The 21,714-nt window shown below is 41.0% G+C and overlaps 1 protein-coding gene across 1 annotated transcript; it reads right to left on the bottom strand.

Moving 5' to 3' along the window:
• Nucleotides 1-398: 398 nt before the first annotated feature.
• On the bottom strand, nt 399-21,531 carry capn7 (calpain 7). Its single transcript, XM_066690681.1, has 21 exons — nt 21,070-21,531; nt 19,751-19,859; nt 16,224-16,381; nt 15,122-15,189; nt 14,593-14,793; nt 14,365-14,451; nt 13,734-13,860; nt 13,260-13,345; nt 12,831-12,924; nt 12,356-12,502; nt 12,018-12,124; nt 10,657-10,777; nt 9,969-10,113; nt 9,677-9,776; nt 9,151-9,286; nt 8,584-8,659; nt 7,694-7,839; nt 6,543-6,605; nt 5,781-5,911; nt 5,213-5,305; nt 399-4,448 (listed from the first exon to the last, which is right to left on the bottom strand). Exons 1-21 carry the CDS (start codon nt 21,169-21,171, stop codon nt 4,304-4,306), a joined length of 2,442 nt encoding a protein of 813 aa, XP_066546778.1. The 5' UTR covers nt 21,172-21,531; the 3' UTR covers nt 399-4,303.
• Nucleotides 21,532-21,714: the final 183 nt, after the last annotated feature.

Genomic DNA, 21,714 nt, shown 5'->3' with positions numbered 1-21,714 from the left:
AGCGGACAGCCTGCAGAGGGAGTCAGGGAGACTGATTCGGGTTTGATTTCTGACTTGGCAGTTACCACTGAACTCTTATTCAGCAGGAGTTGATTAGCTGTGGCACAGGGGCTGCCAGCTAGGGCCGCCCAGGTTCGGTGAGCACAGCACTGCCTCGTAATGAAGCGGGGTACAGCGAGAGGCACGGCGGAGGGGCTGACGTTCCCTTTACTGGCATGAGCATTTACTGTGCTGGTGACGGAACAGAGTTAAAAACAAACACACCTTAAAGAGTTAATTAGTTCAAGACAAATCTCTGATTGGTGAAGCAAATGAGGCAAATACAGACAACACCCTTCTACATAGGCCAATGCAGAGATAAATGACAAGAACCAACTGATTCCTCAAACAATCAAAGATTAAAATTGACTTTTTATAAAGTTTAACAGAAGCAGGGTTTGTTTTCTGTAGAAAAACACTTTCACACTATCAGTCTCTGAATTTATTAAAATAAACATGTCATGCCATGATTATACATTTCTTTGGGTGAAATAAATTATGAGGGAAGAAACAATAACAGGACAGACAATGAAACCAGTTTGAGGCCAAATGAATCCGCTCTGTCAGAAACATGCAGAGTCAGCTCAAAAGTAATTTCCAATTACGGACACTGAAATTGCAAGTTTTCAAACAGCAGCTGAAGAACAATGATTCAGAGCTCCGTGAAGGTTTGGGTGTGTCTCAAGCACAATGGGCCACACCCACCCTGGGAGGGAATATGATGAGGCTGTTTCTTCTTCCCCACGACTGCATGAACAAGCTTCCCTGAGATCTGAGCCGACCAGAGTAAAAAACACCAGCTGGACCAGTTTAAGGGCAAGAACATAAGCTTTGACCGATGAATGAACAGGATGGTGGAAGCTCAAATATAACTGAAATTCAACAGCGATTCCTTAATTTTTTTTTGTGATTAAAAAAAAAAAAAAAAAGTATCCACGTAGAACCATTCTATCAACTTCTAAAACCTCCAACAGTATTAATTTCATTTTTGGCAAATGTACACTTTTTTCAGATCGCTTGACATTTGGAGATACCGCCTTAAACATGTAAACTTTGTCGTCTCTACATACACAAGGAAAGAAGAGAAAACCACATCACATATCATATCAATCTACAGGCGAAATACATTCACATTTCCGACATCATTTGACTACACTGTCATCCTGCACTGACTGTAAACATTTCCAACATTTGTAAGTTGGATTCAAGCATGGCAATCGGACAACAATACACATAACTACCCCCCACCACCTAAAACAAAGAAAAACACACCAACATGTCGTAAAAAATGCATAATCTATATCAATCAATCCATTTTAATTCAGTATAGCCCCTATTGCACAGTAGCCACAGCATGTCCATTGGCCTATATGGATCCACTCCTGGATGAGTCTCCCCACGATGTTCCCACTTCTGTTAATAGCTTCCCTTCTACCTTCAGCATCTTCACTCTTTCAATGACGTCACATTTTTTGGCTTGATCTCCTCACGTTATTCCAGGTAAACATCTTTCCATGCTCCTTTGCGTCGTCTGCAATCTCTAACATCTTTGCATTAAACGACCAGGTTTCACAGCCGTAAGTGAGCACTGCTAGTATGCATGGATCAAATACTTTTCTCTTCAGGCAAGTGGGTAGATCCTTTCAACAGCGTCCGGTTTCTTCCAAAGCACTTCATCCGATTTTCACGATAAATTTCTTCCATAATATCTCTATCTGTGCGGATTTTTTGTCCAAGTTAGACTTAACTTAGGTATCTGTTGATCTACTGGCTTGGTTTGAATATAAATGTTTTCCCATACTGTAGAATATTTTGGATAATAAGTGACTACATTTTCTGTTTGTTTGTACTCAATGTCCTTTGTAGGGCAATCTGGAGTTTGATTTTATTGTAAATTCTGCTTGGATTGCATACCTGGGTTCTCCATAAAGCAATAAAAAAAGAAAAGCAGTATAAATCTGCATTCAACTGAAAACCCAGCCGTTCATCCCAGCGTGCTGCAGTTGACATCTTGCGTACCTATGTGACAACACACGATTGTTGAGCAGCCATTAACACTCCTCTCAGTCCTTTAAAAGGTTGTCACTCTCTCAACGCTCATTGGCATTGAGCTGCATCCAGTTAAACAGGAAAAGGAAATAATTCTGACACCTAGTGCTTCAACCAAATGATACGATAACAGCAATTTTACTTTCTATCACTTTCTGAAAGGCCCTGAATATTATTATTAATGTGGATCAGCTTTATCAGAACATGTTTAAATACTAAACCATTATTAAAACTTTTCAAATTTCACCTACTGCACAACCAAAAAAAATAAAAATAAAAATCAGAAAGCGTGCTGGGCATGTAGACGAGACGAGAGTCATAAATGTTGGCTGACCCAGAAGGTGATGGAGACCAGACGTCTCTCCAGAAGTGCTTCTGCAATGAGCAGTCAGAGGGGCTTCAGTGTAGGAAGGTTACTTTGCTGTTAACTCACATTTTCAAATGCCGAGACTGCCACCTGCGAGTGGCATCTCAAAGCCAGCCTGCCTCCGCTGAGTCTAATCCCCATAATTGACAGCCGGGGATGCCAGCTCCCTCCATACCTTCAGTCAATGTGCTAGTGTGCCTCCTTCCTTCCCTCCCGGGGCATCTTGGTAACTGAGCAGCAAATCCGCACAGCCTGAACACACAGTCAAGCAGCGACTGACCCAGTGTCCTCAGGGATCCTTTTACTTCCATCAAAACAGCTCTCATAATTATTATTATTATTATTCCACCTCATATGAGATCCCAGCTTGCCCACTGCAGCACCCTAACCACATTGAGTCAGTGGTGGCATCATTTGTAATCTTGTATTGTTCAATTTTCAGCCCAGGATCCTCGAGAAGGAGTTACTGAATTACATTTCAGAACGCATGCTTTTATTTAAACAGTTTTGTGTTAATGGTACCCAAGCCTTGCTGTCTCTTGTGGAAGAAATGCAAATATTACACTCCATTACACTGCACATTAAAAAGGCCCAGACAGGCTAGAGCCAGGGTACCGCACCAAGTCAAGTTCTCTTCAGGCAGAATTGTCGCTTTTACATTCACTTCAAACATTCAGTTAAAGTAATTTCCTGGTGGATATAGATTTCTTTATGTGCCTAATCACTGTAATAAGACCTCATGTAATGGTATGCCATTCAAATCCAATTCTAAAGCGCACACATGAAAAAAAAACTCAAACAAAGAAGCAAAGTAAGAGCTGAGAAACATCACAAGATAAACGACAGACTTTCTTTTGAAGTATGTTTCTGAGAGCACCGACCTCAAATTGGAAAAACTCGAATTCTTCTTACAAAAACATCCGCTATCGTGGCAGAAGATTTCAATCAATGATTTTGCTCTTCATATTTATAAATATATTTATCCAATACAGTAAGTGTCATAATGTACAAGTGCATAGAAATCAAGTAAGTACCTTTTTGACAGGTTGGCATGGGGCTTAGTAAAGCGTACTTGCATTATAACCAAGCAAATGATAACATTTATATAAATATAGATTAATATAGAATTTTACATAAGAATAATAAGGAATCCAGCATCAAAGGTATTCAAATAAAAATAAGTCAACCAAGCTTTTTTCTTTTCATTAACAGACAGTTTGTGCCCAACGCAGGATTGGTGGGTTGTGCAAGTCTGGGGTTTACGCTTCAATGAAAAGCAAGCATGCATCGCAAAAAATTTTCGCACTGAATTCAAGTGACTCATAAAAGCCCTTATAAGCCCTAACACAGGGACACATGAGATTAGCAGAAAGAGAGAAAGAAAGAATAACAAACATGATAATACAATTAAGTGCATTAAGCCCAAAGACAAGACATGATTCAGAAAGCTGAGAAATTCAGCCTGAACGCGTGTGTGTGTGAGTCAGTCACTGTGTTTCATACCTCTGTGTAACCCTTCAGCTACCGTGGTGATAAAAACATGACGTTACCGGACGAGGGCAGGGCAAGATGGCAGATGGTTTGGGTTTATAGACACAAGTGTAGGATTGTGAGGCAGGTGTGTCCAGAGATCGATCGATCTTTTTTCCTTTTCCCTTCCAGTTTTTTTTCTTTTTTTTGGTTTGAGAACATGGCCACACAGTCTTCCCCAGCGATTAAAATGTCCCCCAACAGTGGCATTTTACAAAACTTACAGGAATGATCTTTGGTGGCCTAAACCTAACCAGGGCCACTCCTTGCCTGAAAGGGTGCCATGCATCCTGAGAATGCTCTGCTTTGGCAGATACCTCACTGTAGCTTGGATACCTTGACTGGCACGGTAGTGTTGAAGTCCAGAAAGAAAGGTCCCTCTTGATTGGGGAGGAAAGTGGTGGGAATGATGTTGTAAACTCCGGCAGGTATGTAGTCCGACTCCATGTAGCAAAAGCCACACCTAGGAAAAAACAAAATAAAAAAGGCTGTTACTTTAGGCAATAGACAGAGACAAGTTACACAGTCTAACTCCTGTTTGTGTGATATGAGAGCATTAACTTGTCATGAGGGAACACATGAAAGAGGTTCATGTATAGGCACTATAGATGCTGCCAAGAGAAAGTGCATTAGATAAGCTACCTTAAAATACAGATTTTAAATCAAAGTCCAGAACTGTTTAGATGAGGCTATTTAAGTGTCTGGTATTCAGCCTTGTTATTGTTTTATACGCACAAGCATATGAGCAGCAATTCAATAAAACATTGTAAAATGCTACTGAAGGTCAGCCTTGTTGTGACCATGTTATTGTGATTATAGACATTTCAAGTTCAACTCAGAAATCAAAGGCCCATCCTTTCCTAGCTTTATGATACATTTCTAAGCAGACGCCCTTATCCAGGGTGACTTACAATTGCTACACTATATCACATTATTTTTACATACAATTACCCATTTATACAGCTGGGATTTTACTGGAGCAATCTAGGTAGAGCACCTTGCTCGAGGGTACAACAGCTAGATGGATTGAACCCACGGCCTTCTGTTCATGAGTCCAAGGCCTAACCATTACTCTAAGTTTCCATTAAAGCTTAGCAAATGTTACTGCCTTTTCTGCACTGTTCGAAATATTGGCCTACAGCTCCCATTCAAAACATCTGCTGTCTACAGGCAAAGGAGACCAGCGCTGGCAGAGGCAGGGTTCAAACGAGAGGAGAGCGACGTTACCGGTAATCTCCGCTGGTCTTCTTCTGAAAACCTGAGGGGCCAGGATCTCCCACGGTGGACACTGTGATCACCTCAAAGCCCACACTGTACTGCCTGAAAAAGCATGTTCAAAACAACATAAATGTGAGTGTAATTCAGTAAACAGGAAAGCAATAAACAGAAAAATACACAAGGAAATCCTTCTTTCTAAATGGCTGGTTCTACAGGAGGGGAAAGGAAGGAATCAACAATAAGGTTTCTAGATCCCATGAACTACCCCAGAAAGAAAGTTTAGACCCCCTTATAAGCGGCTCTCCCCATCCTACTGTGCCCTTTAGAGGGCGAACACAAAGCACAGGACCAGGAAAGCTATTTCAGGACGGATGAGGCATGCCCCATTTCGTCAGAGGGACCAGCCGGCGCTTTCAAAGGGAATTAACTCCACATCTCACATGGCCACCCAGGGAACTCCTGGTGTGAAAGGGCACTTTATTTATAGGGCGAGATGAAAGTCAGACAGCTGGAGTTCTGCTATAGAGAGAGACACAGAGGAGTGTGTGTGAGGGGACAGCCTTTTCATGTCTCAGACCTGGATCCCCGCAGTTCAATCAGCACGGGCCCTGGCTTGTCCAGCTGGAGCTGGTAGATGGGGTTGTGCTTGTATGTCTCTTTGTAATTCCCACAGCCACCGGCGCTCTGGCCTTTCCACTGACCATTGATCTGCAGAGGAGAGCGAAACGTGGTTGCTGCGATTATTGAGTATTAGTCTTAAAAAACGCATGTGACAGGCTAGTTTTGTCTAGAGAAACAATCAACTCATTTTATATAAACACATGAAAAATATGTTAAAATTAATGCAAAACATAACTTTCACAGCACTTAAGGTTTTCTGACTGCATTGTCACTAAGCAGTAGAAGTAGTTCAGTGTGACTGTGGTGTAAAACCCACCCCAATGTGGTACCATCTAGCTGGAGTCTGAAGTCTCAGGTTATAGCTATTAATTAGTCAGTTAGTTGTAGGGGGGAGAATAGAAACCTCAACAAAAATCTGATACTGCAGTTCATTTCTCCAGGGGAAACGTCTACTTTTTCTTGCTTGTGATGGAAAACAATGACAGGAATCCTCTCCCAGATGTGGACTAATAACCCCATTATTTTAAAATCTGGGGTAGTAGTCTCTCGTGAGATTTGATTCTTGTGTTCACAAGTCTTTTCTTAGTAATAGGCAGGACTATATGGATAAATTATACTTTACTATCTGGCATCCTACAAACGTTCGACGCACATGAACTTTGGTAGGTGGGACTAGCTTTATATGACATAGGGTGGTATCTGATCTTTAAAAACTTACCCTCTTGGATTGAGTGTAGGGGGTAGGGATTTTTGAGAAGTTAAATTTGCATCCAGCGTAGACCTGTGGAAAGACAGTAACTTTTAAGATTATGCCAATTTTCATCAGTGTTTACATGGTATTAAATATTACACTCTATAGAGATTTTTCTGTGGCAAAATTGAGTCATATATAGGTAAGAGAAAGCCATAATATAGAAGTATACTTAAAAAAAAAAAAAAAAAAAAAAAAAAGATATGGCTCAAGACGGAAAGGCAACATGACTGGAATACCATTGACATTTTAAGCACCCCTGCCGGCAGTATACTTTTTCTTAATACATTCAAACAGCCCACACAGAAATCATCATTGATTACTTTTCATACATTATATTCCCTTACTTTGTGTAGGGAAAGCATGTTTTTTTCCTGCCTTTCAGAATAATACTAAACGGGAAGGATTAAAAGCTGCTGGGAGTTATGATTTATGAATGAGATGAAAAATTCAGATCTGTGCACACACTTCCGCTGCGAGGAGCCGCTTCTCAGAGCTCTGCAGACTGCGGGCTTTAAAGGCAGAGCATATTCAAAGAGGAAAAGAAGAAAAACTACTGGTAATCATTTTGATTCACCTGTCCCAGAATTTAACCTTTTGAACACTTGTAACCATCCTTGTACAAGATTCAAAAGAGCTTCCAGAAATAGGTTTATTTCCTTTTCGAAACAGGTGCCAGGAATGATCTGGACCCCTGCCTTCTTTGAAATCTTATCGTTTTTTTTCCATCACAGACATCCACATAACTAGCAATCTCCGCCTCCGACGACCGTGGTTTTGAGGGGGCTGATATTGAGTATGAGAGGAGCTTTTCCAGACTCAAAGAGAAGATATTTTGCTGGAGGCTGCCTATGCTAATTACTGCACCATGTGGCTTGCTGCATTCCTTCTTTTGCCACACAAAAAGAACTGGAACCAGGCCGGTACAATCAGGCACCTTGGTATGAAAAAATACAACACTTCGTAGACTTCTCCCTTTACTATAATATTTGAAACTTCCATTGTTAAGGAAGTAAAAGTGTTTCTCATCTCTGAAAAAGCCAGGGGTATGTAAACTAAGACTCCTTTGTTGTTCTATGGATGATGGAAATCCCTGAAAATGTCTCCTCCTCACTCACCCTTAGAGTGTAGTGGATGGTGTTCTGCTTCTCATACTGTGACATCACCAGAGTGAACGTGTGGGTCCCTGCACTTGTCAGTTTGATTTTGGTCAGGTAGTGGGGGCTGTTGATTCGTATCCCATCGATGTACGGAGGAGGGTCAGCTGCAATGACAGGGGAAGACATTTTTAGGCTTCTAAATACCACTCACTTTCCAGGGCAGTAAAAACACATGGCAGAGGAAGGAGTCAGAAAGTCACGGTTTCCAGAAGAGCTCATTTTTGTGCCAGGAAACAAAACAAAACACAACAACCTAAACAATACGCTTTGGATTCGTTATAGCCGGATTCCTAGTAAGCCAAGCAGATGCACAATATCCTGCCAAGATGTCAAATTGTGCAAGCTGACAGTGAGGACTAGCTAGCTTGTCTACAGGAAGTGAGGAAATGAGGAAAACTGGCATACAGTTGAGTGAGGAGCAAGCCCAAGACCCCAATCACACCGCGGTGGTCTTTCCAGGGGTACAATTCAGATTTGAATGAAATGGCAGGCAATTAGTACGGTCTGCCAAGTGTTAGCCACTAATTAACATGCGGGTGGCATTTCTGATACAAAAAGCCCCTCCTCCTACAGCAAGAAATTCCAACTTACGCCCATGTAGCAATAACTACAATAACATCATGGGAAACACTGGGTTCATTTCTTAAACGTGCATCATTTCAATAAGGAAAAGAGCCAGTATTTGGTTCTTCCCTTACATTTTTGTCTTTGTATATCAGTATTTACTTCAGAAATAAACATTTTTACTTTAAATACCCATTCAGAAACCAGTTCCTTGGAACACATTACTATGTTACAGTCAATTTAGGCCACAGTGCTGAACTCTAGTGGTGAAAGGTCGTACTCACACGGATAGTAGACTTTCTTCCCATCGGTCTTGTACACAACCAGGGTAATGAACTCTCGATTTTGGGCAAAGTCATCCTAAATAGCAAACAGGAAGGGAGACAAAGATTACATAGGCCCCTCCATCAAACATCTCAAACTAATTTGTCTCTTAAAATACAGCTGAATATTTATTTTCTTAGAAGTTCAGTTCATATCTCTTTCAATGTCTTCTCTGAATGCAGCTCATAGATAAATATACAAGATAACCTCATTACCTCCATTCAGGAAGCATTATAGTTTGGTCTTGATTTTGATAGAGCCCATGTTTCATAACCCTTTAAAATAATTTTTGTTCTAAAACTGCAGGAAACCAAGGCACCACTGGCATGTATGTAGCTGTAATCATGTATTTCTATCACTGTATCATGGCTGACAAGAATATAAAACCTCCCATGGACTCGCTTTTCCAAAAACAGCACTTGGACGCAATTTTGTTATGGCAAATATCGCAACAGTGTCTGCTTTGTGGATTTCTGGATGTCAGGAGATCATGAAGGAAAGCCACAGCGCCCATGAGTGCACAGTACCTTGTCTGTGATGTGTCTGGTGAGTAGGACCCAGACGGCAGCGCCCCCCTGTGGACATTGAACCTCCAATTTATACTGCGGGTTGTTAGCCAGGCTGTAGGCGTCTTTCACTGGGCCCTGCTTCCCATCCCAAGTGCTGCAAACAAGATCAATCGGTCGTACATTTCCTTGATTTGTTTTTCATTAACCCAAAAATACCAACTCAAGTAATTTAACAGACTGGCTACCTGAAACACCTCCGTGCCTGAAATGACTTTCTGTTTCTATTAAATCAGCGTCCTCTGTGTGTGTATGCTCCTCTTGCTAAGTGAAGTATAGATTGAAAATACAAAAAGGCATGAACTCCCTGAAGATTTTAGTTTTGTTCGTAATATATAAATGAAAGAAATTCCAGTTAAATAAGGAAAAAGAAACCAAACATGGAAGACAGCTGCTGAAATTTAAGTAAAAACTATGGTGACATTTGCACCTACACAGTCCTCGCAAGTTCAACTCCGGAACCTGTTACCTATGAAGTTCTACCAACCTGTGAATGCAGGAGGATTCTTTAAACAGAGACGGGCTCCAGCTCAAGTATATGACATCATAGTACTGGCACAGGTCCTCCCAGGTGATCCAGAACACCCCTGAAACACAGCAATACCACAGTCACTGACGTCTGGACACACACACCTAAAATACTGAGCTTTTTCTTGTAATATGGAGCACTACTTTTACAACAAACATCTATCAATCTGTAATCTTGTTCTAAATGTGGAAACTGGTGTATATTGTACATCAACGCCCTCCACTATATTATAATTTCCTTGCATTCATACCATTGTCGAATTTTTGTGCCATTTTGGGGTCAAAGTTGAGGTATTTGAGGAGTTCGGGTGTCCAGCTTTTCTCATCTCGTTCACTGAAACGGCCCTTCCATCGCAGGTGACTCCAGGGGTTTTTGAGCTGAAGGAAGCGATTTCCCTGAAATTTACAAAGAAAAAAGTGAATCAACATGGCAAAGACTTCCATAACATGCTTTTAGTACCTGCTGTCTGGTAAGCAACTATTCAGATAGTCCTGGACAATTAAAACCTCAATATCAGAAATACAACATTTAAGAATTGAAAGGGGAGGATGGGAGGCCCGTTCTTTGTGGATGAAGTATGACTGTTACCATATTATTATTTTATTTTCCAAGCACAGAAGATTTATAACGTTTTATTGTGCGCAGCAGGGCTTGGCGCTGCTCACTTAGTTCAATTTATTGCACCCTAGAGGAGGAAGTGTTCAGCTATTCTCCACCGGCCTCTTGTCCTAGAGTGCGAAAATGGCTCTCGAATGATAGGGCATTAATCGCTGCATGGATTTGTAAAAAATAAACACTTGGAGAGCCTTGCACTGAAAGATCGGAGGCCGTTTTATTCCCTTACTTACAGAGCAAAGCTGACCCATGTTCATGCGAGACATGTGACCGCTTCTCAAGCCACGGCTGCGATTCTGCTCAGGACTAGCTCGGATCCATACCTTATATTCTCTGACATCCAGGACTGCGTAAGCGTGTGTGGGCACCAGGCCCCGTCGCTCGCCCTCCTCCTCTGTCATCACTCCTGTGGCTGTTGTGATAAGGACATGGCCTTTGTGAAACCTAAGGGCAGAGTATACAACGCTCAGTATGTTCAACGGCTTCCTTGTCCAGTGACAGAGATAAATACACTACCGGTCAACAGCTCAATTTTTCCACTTTTTATTGAAATTTACACAGTTTAATGTCTCAATGTACTTTGAAATGAAAGCATAGAACAAATAAACAATTGGAGATAAAGAAATCATGGAATCGTTTTGTTTAACAAAATTTAAACCCTTAGCTGGCAAACCCTTCTGGTACCCTTAAAAGGGCACCAAATCCGTGTGCTTCACACAACGATTTTACTTAATTGGATCTGAACTTCTCTGTGTTTGATAGAACATCAAATAATATATACTGGATTATTTGTTAGGTTGTTCTGAACAAAACAAGCCTTTTTGCAAAGAAATCCAATTGAAACTGAGTGATCCGTGACAATCTGAATGACCCCCCCCCCACTGGTAGTCAAGAGAATTAGCTTTCAAACGATGTGCGCATTGTAGGAATATAGTGTAACTTCTATGCACAGGAGCTGCTCATAACACCGCCAAATAATGCATAAGAGCGTGTAGTAATGTACATTATGTATCAGTTTTTGGTAACAATCTTTTTTTTTTTTTTAACCTCTGGCAGTTTACCGCTTACCTTTGTACCATTTCAGGTTATTCACTGAACTTAAACTGCTTACATTTCAATAACAACTGGAAAAATGGGGGTGTTCTAGAACTTTTGACCGGTAGTGTATATACATAATACAGACTGCGAAAATAAAAGTTTATTTTAGACACACAAACACAGTCTAGCCCACCATCCTGTCCTTCACCCTGACCCTTCGCTCCACTGCTCCGTTTCAACCCCTTGCTATTGATTCTGCTCTGAATATTATTGACAGGCTATTTGACCTACTCATCATTAAATCATGTCATAAACGACCTGATTAACCCGATTGTCTGTGACATTTGAGAAATGTGTGTCACAGCAGAACGATGTTTCAAAGCACCGATTTATAAAAAGCAGATCGACCCTTGTGCTACACAGCCCCCTTCCACTGGACACAAACAAATGAAAATCAATCCACACTTCACAGAGTGGGAAGATACTTTATTACCATCGATTTAGAGATAAAAGAAACCAAAACACCTCCATTACAGACTAATTATGAAAAAAAGGAAGAATATTATTAAATTTTTCCACTGTACAAATAACAGCTATATCATTCAACCAAGTATGTTCTGATTGTGAAAAACACACATAAGCTGACCTTTGATACAGCATTCGGAAAGTGTCATCCTTGCTAAAAGCTTGATTGTCCGAATGCATGGCGATCCGTTCAGGAATCCAGCCGGTCAGCGCGTGGAGGTCAATGTTCTGGAACACAGAGCACAGCGAATGAGACACGAGCCGAGAGCACAACTCCCATCCCAACAGAAAGACACTCAGAAACAAAGGGGGAAATGAGAATCCAATTTTTGTACTTGTGACAGGGATGGGTCGCTTCACTACTGGGAAAGAACGATAGTGAATACCTTTCTACATTTCATATAAAACAGGTGAAGAAAAGAAAAGGAATCATTGAAGATCATCTGCTTTCCTACTCACCGAGTTTGAGCCGGGGAAATCATATCCACCCATGACCTTCATGTAGGCCTTCTCAATGAGGGACACCCACAGCTCGTTCTTATTGCTGGAGTAGGAGCACAGGAGCTCCCCGTTGTGATCCACCGGCAGGTAGTCATCAATGATAACCTGGCAGCACAGAAACATGCACCCTGTCATTTGCTTCCCATTTCAGGCTTTTAACTGAAATGTTCAAATTTGGGCTTGTTTAAGATATTGATGATGGGCAGAAATTACGGTTATAAAACACCCGCTGAACGCTGAAGGCACCAACCTTTATACCTTAAGATTTCTGTTAATTAACTAAATGGAAGATCACTCATACAGTGTAGCAGAAAAGTGCAGATCCAAGCTTGTAAATGAACTTCCTTTCACAGCTGGTCCTAGTAATTGAATGCAAAAGACTCCCCCGTTATTAACCTTTCCCCTTTGATAAATTGTGCAGACAGTAACAAACCTTCCTGGGAACTCCATTGATGTGTAGCTTGACCATGTATTTTCCACATGGGTTATATTCTGGCTCTCCTCTCTTGTTCTGGGGATAAATAATGCTGCACAGCAAAGCCACAAAGAAACACTGTCAGACACAGAAAAGTGATGAACTGAAAGACAGAAGCATCTCAATATCAAATACAGCAAAACATGAAATAATATTCCACTCAAACTAGAATCAAAGTTGGAAAATCTTTGGTAAAGAGCTACAATAATATTCCTACTCACTTAAGATCTCAAATCAACCAACAACCGCTTATGCACATTAAACTATATGTTATTTTAAAGACAGGGAATCACTAATTGTAAAGCTACCATTTACCAGTACAACACAAGAAAGAATGACCTTAAAACATCCCAGATATGCAGATTCTCAATAATGCGAGATGTTTACCTTGTGATCAGCTTCTTGTTATACCGTCTCTCGTAGGCGGCACTAATGGCCAGCGAGGCGACAAACGAACAGTCCGACACCACTGTCTAAAAACAGAACAATGTGAATTGAATCACTTAATTGCATTCAATGAGATATCCAACACAAAGCAGTCTTAAATCAGACATTGAACATGTCAAGCAAATTATAGGTTGCTGGTCCATACTGTGTGTAACTGGGCACAATCTTAACTCACTGAAGGTTTTAACATACTGAGCAAAACCAACTTAATGTATACAAACTAACTAATAATGTTTCAGCTTAAAATACATTGGAAGAAACAAAGCCTTAGAGGACAAAAGTGTATCTTCAGGTACAGTGACACCACACACTTTACTTAGTTTCCAGGTGTAGGCAAGCAATCAATGCGACTTCTGCACTCTCTTTGCCAAATGTAATTAAATGAACAGCTGCCGGTACCAGCTGCGATCTCACCTGCTTGATACTGAAGCTGGAGACAGTAAAGATCATGGTGGGATTGTTACAGATATCGTCCGGTCGAACCCATCGGGAGAAGATTGCTTTCTGTTTGGGGGAAAGGGCTAACTTGCCACATTTGTCTCTGTAATGCAAGAGGAGGATCAGCAGGATATCAGTCAAGACAGACATATTCACATGTTCATTTCTGAGTCTGTGCCTTCAGAGCCAATCGTAGGAAACAAACTATATGAGTTTACATAAAGCCTTGACTTTTTTTAAATCTTCACTTACAATTTTACTGCTAGAGATGGTAAACAAAACTGTCTAACAAATTATATAAATTAACTGAATGTACATATTTTACACAGGCACATTTAAAAAAAGGAAAAAGGGAAGGTTAAGACTCATAAAATGAAAATAATATGTCCAACATTCATCAAGCTCAATCCATCAATGAGGCAGTGCTGTACAGTCTATTTTACAAACAGAGAGGTATCACAGTGGATTTATTGACTAAATGGGCTCAGGTTAATTACAAGTCATTACACCTGCCAATATCTGTAGAATCACACTACAAAACCAAGCCAGCAGAAAATGTCAGCCTCTAAAATGCCAATATCAAAAAACAATATACATTTCGACTTACGAAAAGGGAACAGGGAAGGCAAAGCGCTCCTTCAAATCCACGCGCATGAAAGGCACAAACTCGATGCCATTAATCTTTGAGGTATTCCTGTAAAACAAGTGTGAAACAAACAAAAATAAACAAAAAGCATTCAAACGAAGAAAAAAGGATTAGCAACTGTGACTGCCATTGCCACTACAAAAAAACAAACAGATTTTGATGTGACGGTGTTAGGATTGTAGACGTCACCTGAGCACTTCGATCTCCTCAGCGGTGTACCTCTCCCCCTGCGGCTCACAGGACTGGACCGGCCGGACCCCCTGGGGTTTGTCATGGAGGGAGAAGTCGGGTCCCAGGGGCAGGTAGGGTCTGACTTGGTTTATGGGTTTGGAGGGAGCTGCTCTCTCCCTCTGGGCAGGTTTGGACATGGAGTCTTTCAGCCCCTCTGCTCTGTAACAAGATTAAGATTTTTAGCAGCCAGAAAATGACCCCCAGTGACAGCCTACCCCCCCAAGTGTGGAAACCATTCTGGAAGCATAAGACAAAAACATGAAAGTACTGGCCAAGATGTCTTTCTGTCTGCAGTAGTTTTTTGTATTAGGATTAAAGACAATAAACAGATGCAAAGTTAATAAACTGACAGCCTGTAGAACAAGTTAGGGCTTTCCACAGGCTAAGACCAAGGCCGACAAAATGTAAGTATCTGAGTGACGAATCAAGAAAAGCAAAAATATGATTATTTCTACAGTAAGTGGTCACGGCCTACAGAAACACCCACCGTTCCAGGGCCTGCCGAGCCAGCTGCTTCAGCTTCCCTTGGAGGGCTTGGTCAGTCGTCTCGTTGGCCTACAAAAGCAGAGGAGTGTTTATTGCACACTGATTTAGTTATATAGTGTTCCGACATTGTCAGTAACTCGAAACTGGAACTGCACAGGGGCGGAGGGGTTTCCCTAAACCAACACCAAGTTGGCCATGATTTAAATTATTAATTTAAAACGATGTAATAAGAATGTCATTCCCGCCAAGTGAGGAGGAGGAAATAAGTGTTGAAAAGGAGACTTTTGCTTCTGAGGTATTTTCCCCTTGTTTTACCTAAAAAGTTTTGCTCCTCCTGCCAAGGACTACTGGAAAACAGAAAGGTTGGGATTTGTCTTTACAGCGAAAGCTTCCAGATAATCGTTTGTTGGGCGCGAGGTTTAAAATATATATTCCTATTCAATTGTATTCAGACACTCCAAAGGTATTGTTAAATCTGTATTCAACATAGATAAGAATGATGTATTATTAGATAAAAGTGCAGAAATGAAAACCCATGCATAACATGCTTGAATTTCAAATCACAATGAAACTTTAACCACAAATGCATCATATCATAACCTGGCAACAAGACCAAGTCAAACTGGCAGAGCAAGAAAATTAACTTCAAAGTTTGCATCGTGTTGCTTTTAAATGCATTCCTGGATTAGCGTAAGGTTGTCAGGAGTCCCGGTTATAGCAGGCCAAAGGTAGGCCGGCAGTAGTACAATTAAGAGGAGTGGAATACGCACGATGCAAAATATGCAATGATGATATAATGGCAAATAATGAATATGATTAAGGATGAGTATCTCCACAGCCCTTATTTGATTACTCAAATGATCATGTACAGGAAGCCTCATCAAGCACAGAATTAGTCCAGTAATACACGGCTCTGTTGTGGTAGTTCAAGAGCCGTAAAAATATCTATAGCACTTAAACAATGCCACATGTAACAGTTGAGGAGATGTGACAAGTCACCCGGTCTAAGACATCTTCACACTACGCAAGCACCATTCACAAACCTAGGACCCAGTTCTCAATCTGCTCCTAAAGTGAGTAGGTGCCAGATCAGGCAAACATACCGTTGGTATACACAGCTCCACGGCTTGAGTGTAGAGCTCAATGGCCTCATCTGTGTTCCCATTCTCATCTTCCTCAAACGCCTGTGTAACCAGGAAGTAAGCGCGCTCCAAGTCCAGCTGATGCTTGGACTTCAGGGGGTCGCTGCTCTGTGCCTGCACTGCATCCAGACAAGAACAGGCAATTAAGATACAATTATGTACCTTTCACAGACAACAAAGTAGAACATTTTGAGAACAACTAAAACAGCCATGACAGGAAGAGAAGAGCCCGGGCAGAGACTGACAACACATCATCGGGCAGCAGTTTGGAGGAGTGGGTAGGGCTCTGGTTGGTGACACTGCTGTTGTACCCTTGAGCAAGGTACTGTACCGCATTAAGTAAAAACCCAGCTGTATAAATGGGTAATTGTATTTAAAAATAATGTGACATATTGTAACAATTGTAAGTTATTCCTGGATCAGCTTATCGTCTGAGATATAAAATAATTACATCAATCATAATCTGAGGCAGGCAGACAGACTAAACACAAATAGAGAAATCCAGACACTGACGTCTAAACGTTTAGGAAGTAAAATAGCTGCCAAGTCTGTAGGGTGAAAGCTTTATGATTTTGATGGCTGGTTTCACAGACCTTGATTAGGACTAATCAAGCCTACTCTTGATCAAGGTTACTCTACCTAGAATAACATTGAACAGTCCATGACTAGTGCTAATCTCGATCTGGAAGATGAAATTCTTACAATTGTGGCACAACAATATGGAATTCTCCAAGAAACTTCACAAATTATCAACGGGCCATGGCCAATGAGCACTTTGTCTTTAAGATCTATTAATTTAATGAATAAATTACATAAATAAGGAAATGTATAATACAGTGAGGGAAAAAAGTATTTGATCTCCTGCTGATTTTGTACGTTTGCCCACTGACAAAAAAATGATCAGTCTATAATTTTAATGGTAGGTGTATTTTAACAGTGAGAGACAGAATAACAACAAAAAAATCCAGAAAAACGCATTTCTAAAAAGTTATAAATTGATTTGCATGTTAATGAGGGAAATAAGTATTTGATCCCCTATCAATCAGCAAGATTTCTGGCTCTCAGGTGTCTTTTATACAGGTAACGAGCTGAGATTAGGAGCACTCTCTTAAAGGGAGTGCTCCTAATCTCAGCTCGTTACCTGTATATAAGACACCTGTCCACAGAAGCACTCAATCAATCAGATTCCAAACTCTCCACCATGGCCAAGACCAAAGAGCTGTCCAAGGATGTCAGGGACAAGATTGTAGGTCTACACAAGACTGGAATGGGCTACAAGACCATCGCCAAGCAGCTTGGTGAGAAGGTGACCACAGTTGGTGCGATTATTTGCAAATGGAAGAAACACAAAATAACTGTCAGTCTCCCTCGGTCAAGGGCTCCATGCAAGATCTCACCTTGTGGAGTTTCAATAATCATGAGAACGGTGAGGAATCAGCCCAGAACTACACGGGAGGATCTTGTTAATGATCTCATGGCAGCTGGGACCATAGTCACCAAGAAAACAATTGGTAACACACTACGCCGTGAAGGACTGAAATCCTGCAGCGCCCGCGAGGCCCCCCTGCTCAAGAAAGCACATGTACAGGCCTGTCTGAAATTTGCCAACATCTGAATAATTCACAGGAGAACTGGGTGAAAGTGTTGTGGTCAGATGAGACCAAAATCGAGCTCTTTTGCATTAACTCAACTCGCCGTGTTTGGAGGAGGAGGAATGACCCCAAGAACACCATCCCCACCGTCAAACATGGAGGTGGAAACATTATGCTTTGGGGGTGTTTTTCTGCTAAGGGGACAGGACAACTGCACCGCATCAAAGGGACGATGGACGGGGCCATGTACCGTCAAATCTTGGGTGAGAACCTCCTTCCCTCAGCCAGGGCATTGAAAATGGGTCGTGGATGGGTATTCCAGCATGACAATGACCCAAAACACACAGCCAATGCAACAAAGGAGTGGCTCAAGAAGAAGCACATTAAGGTCCTGGAGTGGCCTAGCCAGTCTCCAGACCTTAATCCCATAGAAAATCTGTGGAGGGAGCTGAAGGTTCGAGTTGCCAAACGTCAGCCTCGAAACCTTAATGACTTGGAGAGGATCTGCAAAGAGGAGTGGGAGAAAATCCCTGCTGAGATGTGTGCAAACCTGGTGGCCAACTACAAGAAACGTCTGACCTCTGTGATTGCCAACAAGGGTTTTGCCACCAAGTACTAAGTCGAAGGGGTCAAATACTTATTTCCCTCATTAACATGCAAATCAATTTATAACTTTTTTGAAATGTGTTTTTTTGGATTTTTTTGTTGTTATTCTGTCTCTCACTGTTAAAATACACCTACCATTAAAATTATAGACTGATCATTTGTTTGTCAGTGGGCAAACGTACAAAAAACGCACTCCACTTGGCTTTACATAGCTCACGCCTACATTCTTTCAAAGTAATGCTCAAATATACATCAGGTAATGGAAAATATGACTGCTGTGTTATTTTACAGTAATTTCCTACTACTGTGAACTTAAGTGTGAAACAAAATCACGCCTCCTTGATACGTGAGTGGTTTTGTATTTAAAACCTTACAGGAGACTAGCAAAAAACCTGTTTTAATTTCAAGTTGACACTCATTTAAGACCCATTAGAACTGAATCCCATATAGAACTGAACAATGGGTATCAACCGAGTGCAGTCTAATGCACAAAAGCCCTTCTGGTGGGAAAGCAGCCAAACAACTGTGGTTAACAAACAATGCAAATGCGATGCAATATTTAAACACACAGTTCTGCGTAACACCTATTGTCACAGTTTGGTGTCATTCACCTGTAGACAGCTGCACTAAACCTCATCAATGGGTGAGGGAAGATCTGGGAGAAGATGCATTTTCATATTATTGTTACCAAAACAGTGAAAAATGACTGAGACTTAGATTTCCCCAAAGTTTTCCAGACTGAAAACAATAAAGGGATTTTACACAGTCTATGGACAAACAAAATGAGACCAGACACTTTCTAAAATATGAACTTAATTCCTTTAATGTGTTCATAGCCCAGGTAATTGAAAGGTAACCACAGAACAGGCAGCTTGAATCAAAGTCACTAAAAGGATTTGTGCAATTATTTTCATATTTTAGTTGTTGTTAGCTGCTATCCATAACATGAATACACAAAGAAATACTCTTAGATAGCTTAATAATAGACTGGATGTTTGAGTAATTCAATTCCAAACAAAACGTAGAAGGGATGCACTCTCTCTTTTTTATTCTGACCCTAGTTCAAATCAAAACATAAGCACACAGTTTAAAATTGAAATCCCAGTACTTCATTAAGGCTCTCTAATAAGCAGGCGTGGGAAGCCTCTGGCATTTGAAAAGCCACCTGTGTTTCCCTTGCCACTGGTGATGGGCTGTGAGGTCAAAGTCTGATTTAACTGAGGACTTGGTTGGACTTTGAGTCCCACAGACTGTTGTAAGAAGTATTCCCACCATCTCCTCTCAACCTACCTGCCGAGTGAAGAGACTCCACCCTGTCCAGGTACTCATTGGCTTTCTCCTGAATTTTCTCTAGTTTGGAGCCGGCCATGCCAGCGTAGATCAAGGCCTGAGCAGCTTCCTAGGGAGAGAAAGAAGACAAAAGGTGTAAACTAACAGCGGGGAACACAATTACACATTCTTGGGTATTTTATATGCTCTCAAAGGGTATTGGTGAGCATCAGGTGCTATACAAGAATAAAATGTAATTCAGGCATTGGTTGCTGCAAGTACAGCATTATTTTATATAATATAAATCTTTATTAAATTACACTACAAGGTCTTGCCAGAATGTCATACTATAAAAATGACAGGATGGGTTTTGCTACCCAAGTGTCAATGTTATGTATTTTTAAAGAAAGGCAAACACTTGGTTTCATATATATATATATATATATATATATATATATATTTAAATCTAGTAAAACAAAAAAAGGGAGACTTGTATGGAAAATTACTGACACAGATTCTAGGGCATTTTGTTCACTTGCTGCTGAAGATGCATGACATCCACAATGGTTAATATTATTGAACTTATTCTGGGGTGTCAGACTCCAGTCCTAGGGGGGCGCAGTGTCTGCTTGTTTTTGTTCCAACAGGAGCTCCTAATTATATAATTCATGTCATTATTTACTCAGGTAGGCTCATCTAAAACTTTCATATTTTTAAAGAAATAAATCCAATACCTTACACTTTGTGGATTAGTGCACCCCACAGAATATTTCAGAGTCTGGAGAGAAGGGTTCAATTCATCCAGCTCATTGTTTAATTAGACCAATTAAAGGGGCAAAACCCAGTCGACACTATGGTTCACCAGGACTGGACTCGGACACCCCAGAATAAGTTTACTAAAAATAACAAGTTCAGCAGTGAAGTTTTTGGGCAAGTCTGAGAATATTCCCCGGGGATTTCCTAGACCTGCTTACCAGACATTACATTCACTTTCAGTCACTGAGTTATAAGAATGATAAGTATTCAGCCTTTTCAGCCTTTAGTTTAATGTACTTTTTAATTTCCGTGTTTACAAAAAGACATCAGCCCATAGTAAGGATAATTCGTGCATTACAATCATTACAAAGTCACCTGTGAACTTGTTTTGTCACAGTAATGAATCAATCAATGCTTGAAAACAGTGTTGCAATATGCGCTACATTAGACCAGCGATCACTGTACACATGATTCAGCTACATCTCTTCAGCTGCTGGTTTTCATCTGAGTTTTGATGAACATATCTTGTAATCTGCGTTTAAAGCACATTTGCATCTACTACTAGCACAGGAGTCATACATTACCTTATAATAAAACACCGCTTCCTGGTATTTCCCATTTTGATCGTGGAAGACGGCGGATTTGGCGAATTTCACGGCATCGAGCTCCAGCGCTGTAGCATCCATGATTGTGTGTCTTTCTTGGCTTTTTGACGTGAAAACAGACAGACAGACGGACAAACCCAAATCTATCACTGTTGCTGTGAGGGCGACATCAGCGTCTCTCCCATCCTGCTTAATCTCCGCTTGATGACAAAACAGCTTTAGCCGATTGAATGTGCTCCAAATAGGCTCAATGTGCGGCAGTTAACAATTGCTTTTTCTGTAATTGCCTGTTTTTTAAACGTATTTATGTGCTACTATAACCCTGTCCTGTCAGAATATCCCCCGTTGTTTCTTTTTCTCTTTCCTTCTTGAGCTGAAAGTTTTGAGATAACAACAAACCCATGAATTCTACTTCCGGGTCTGGAAGACGGCGCGTCTGGAGAGTCAGCTGGGATGACGTCACATCTCGAGTAGAGGACTAAGTGGAAAGCGGTTGTCTACTGCCTTATGGATGCTTTTAGTTTATTTATTCATTTTGCATGGTTTATTTCTTTGTTTATTTTTTTGTTGGTCAGTTTATCAATGTTAAGCGCTCTGTGGCGACCCTGCGAAGTGCGCTTCCAA

The sequence above is a fragment of the Amia ocellicauda genome, chromosome 18, assembly GCF_036373705.1.
Source record: "Amia ocellicauda isolate fAmiCal2 chromosome 18, fAmiCal2.hap1, whole genome shotgun sequence".
In the NCBI taxonomy this organism is placed as follows: domain Eukaryota; kingdom Metazoa; phylum Chordata; class Actinopteri; order Amiiformes; family Amiidae; genus Amia; species Amia ocellicauda.
This window is presented reverse-complemented; position numbering and strand designations above follow the sequence as displayed.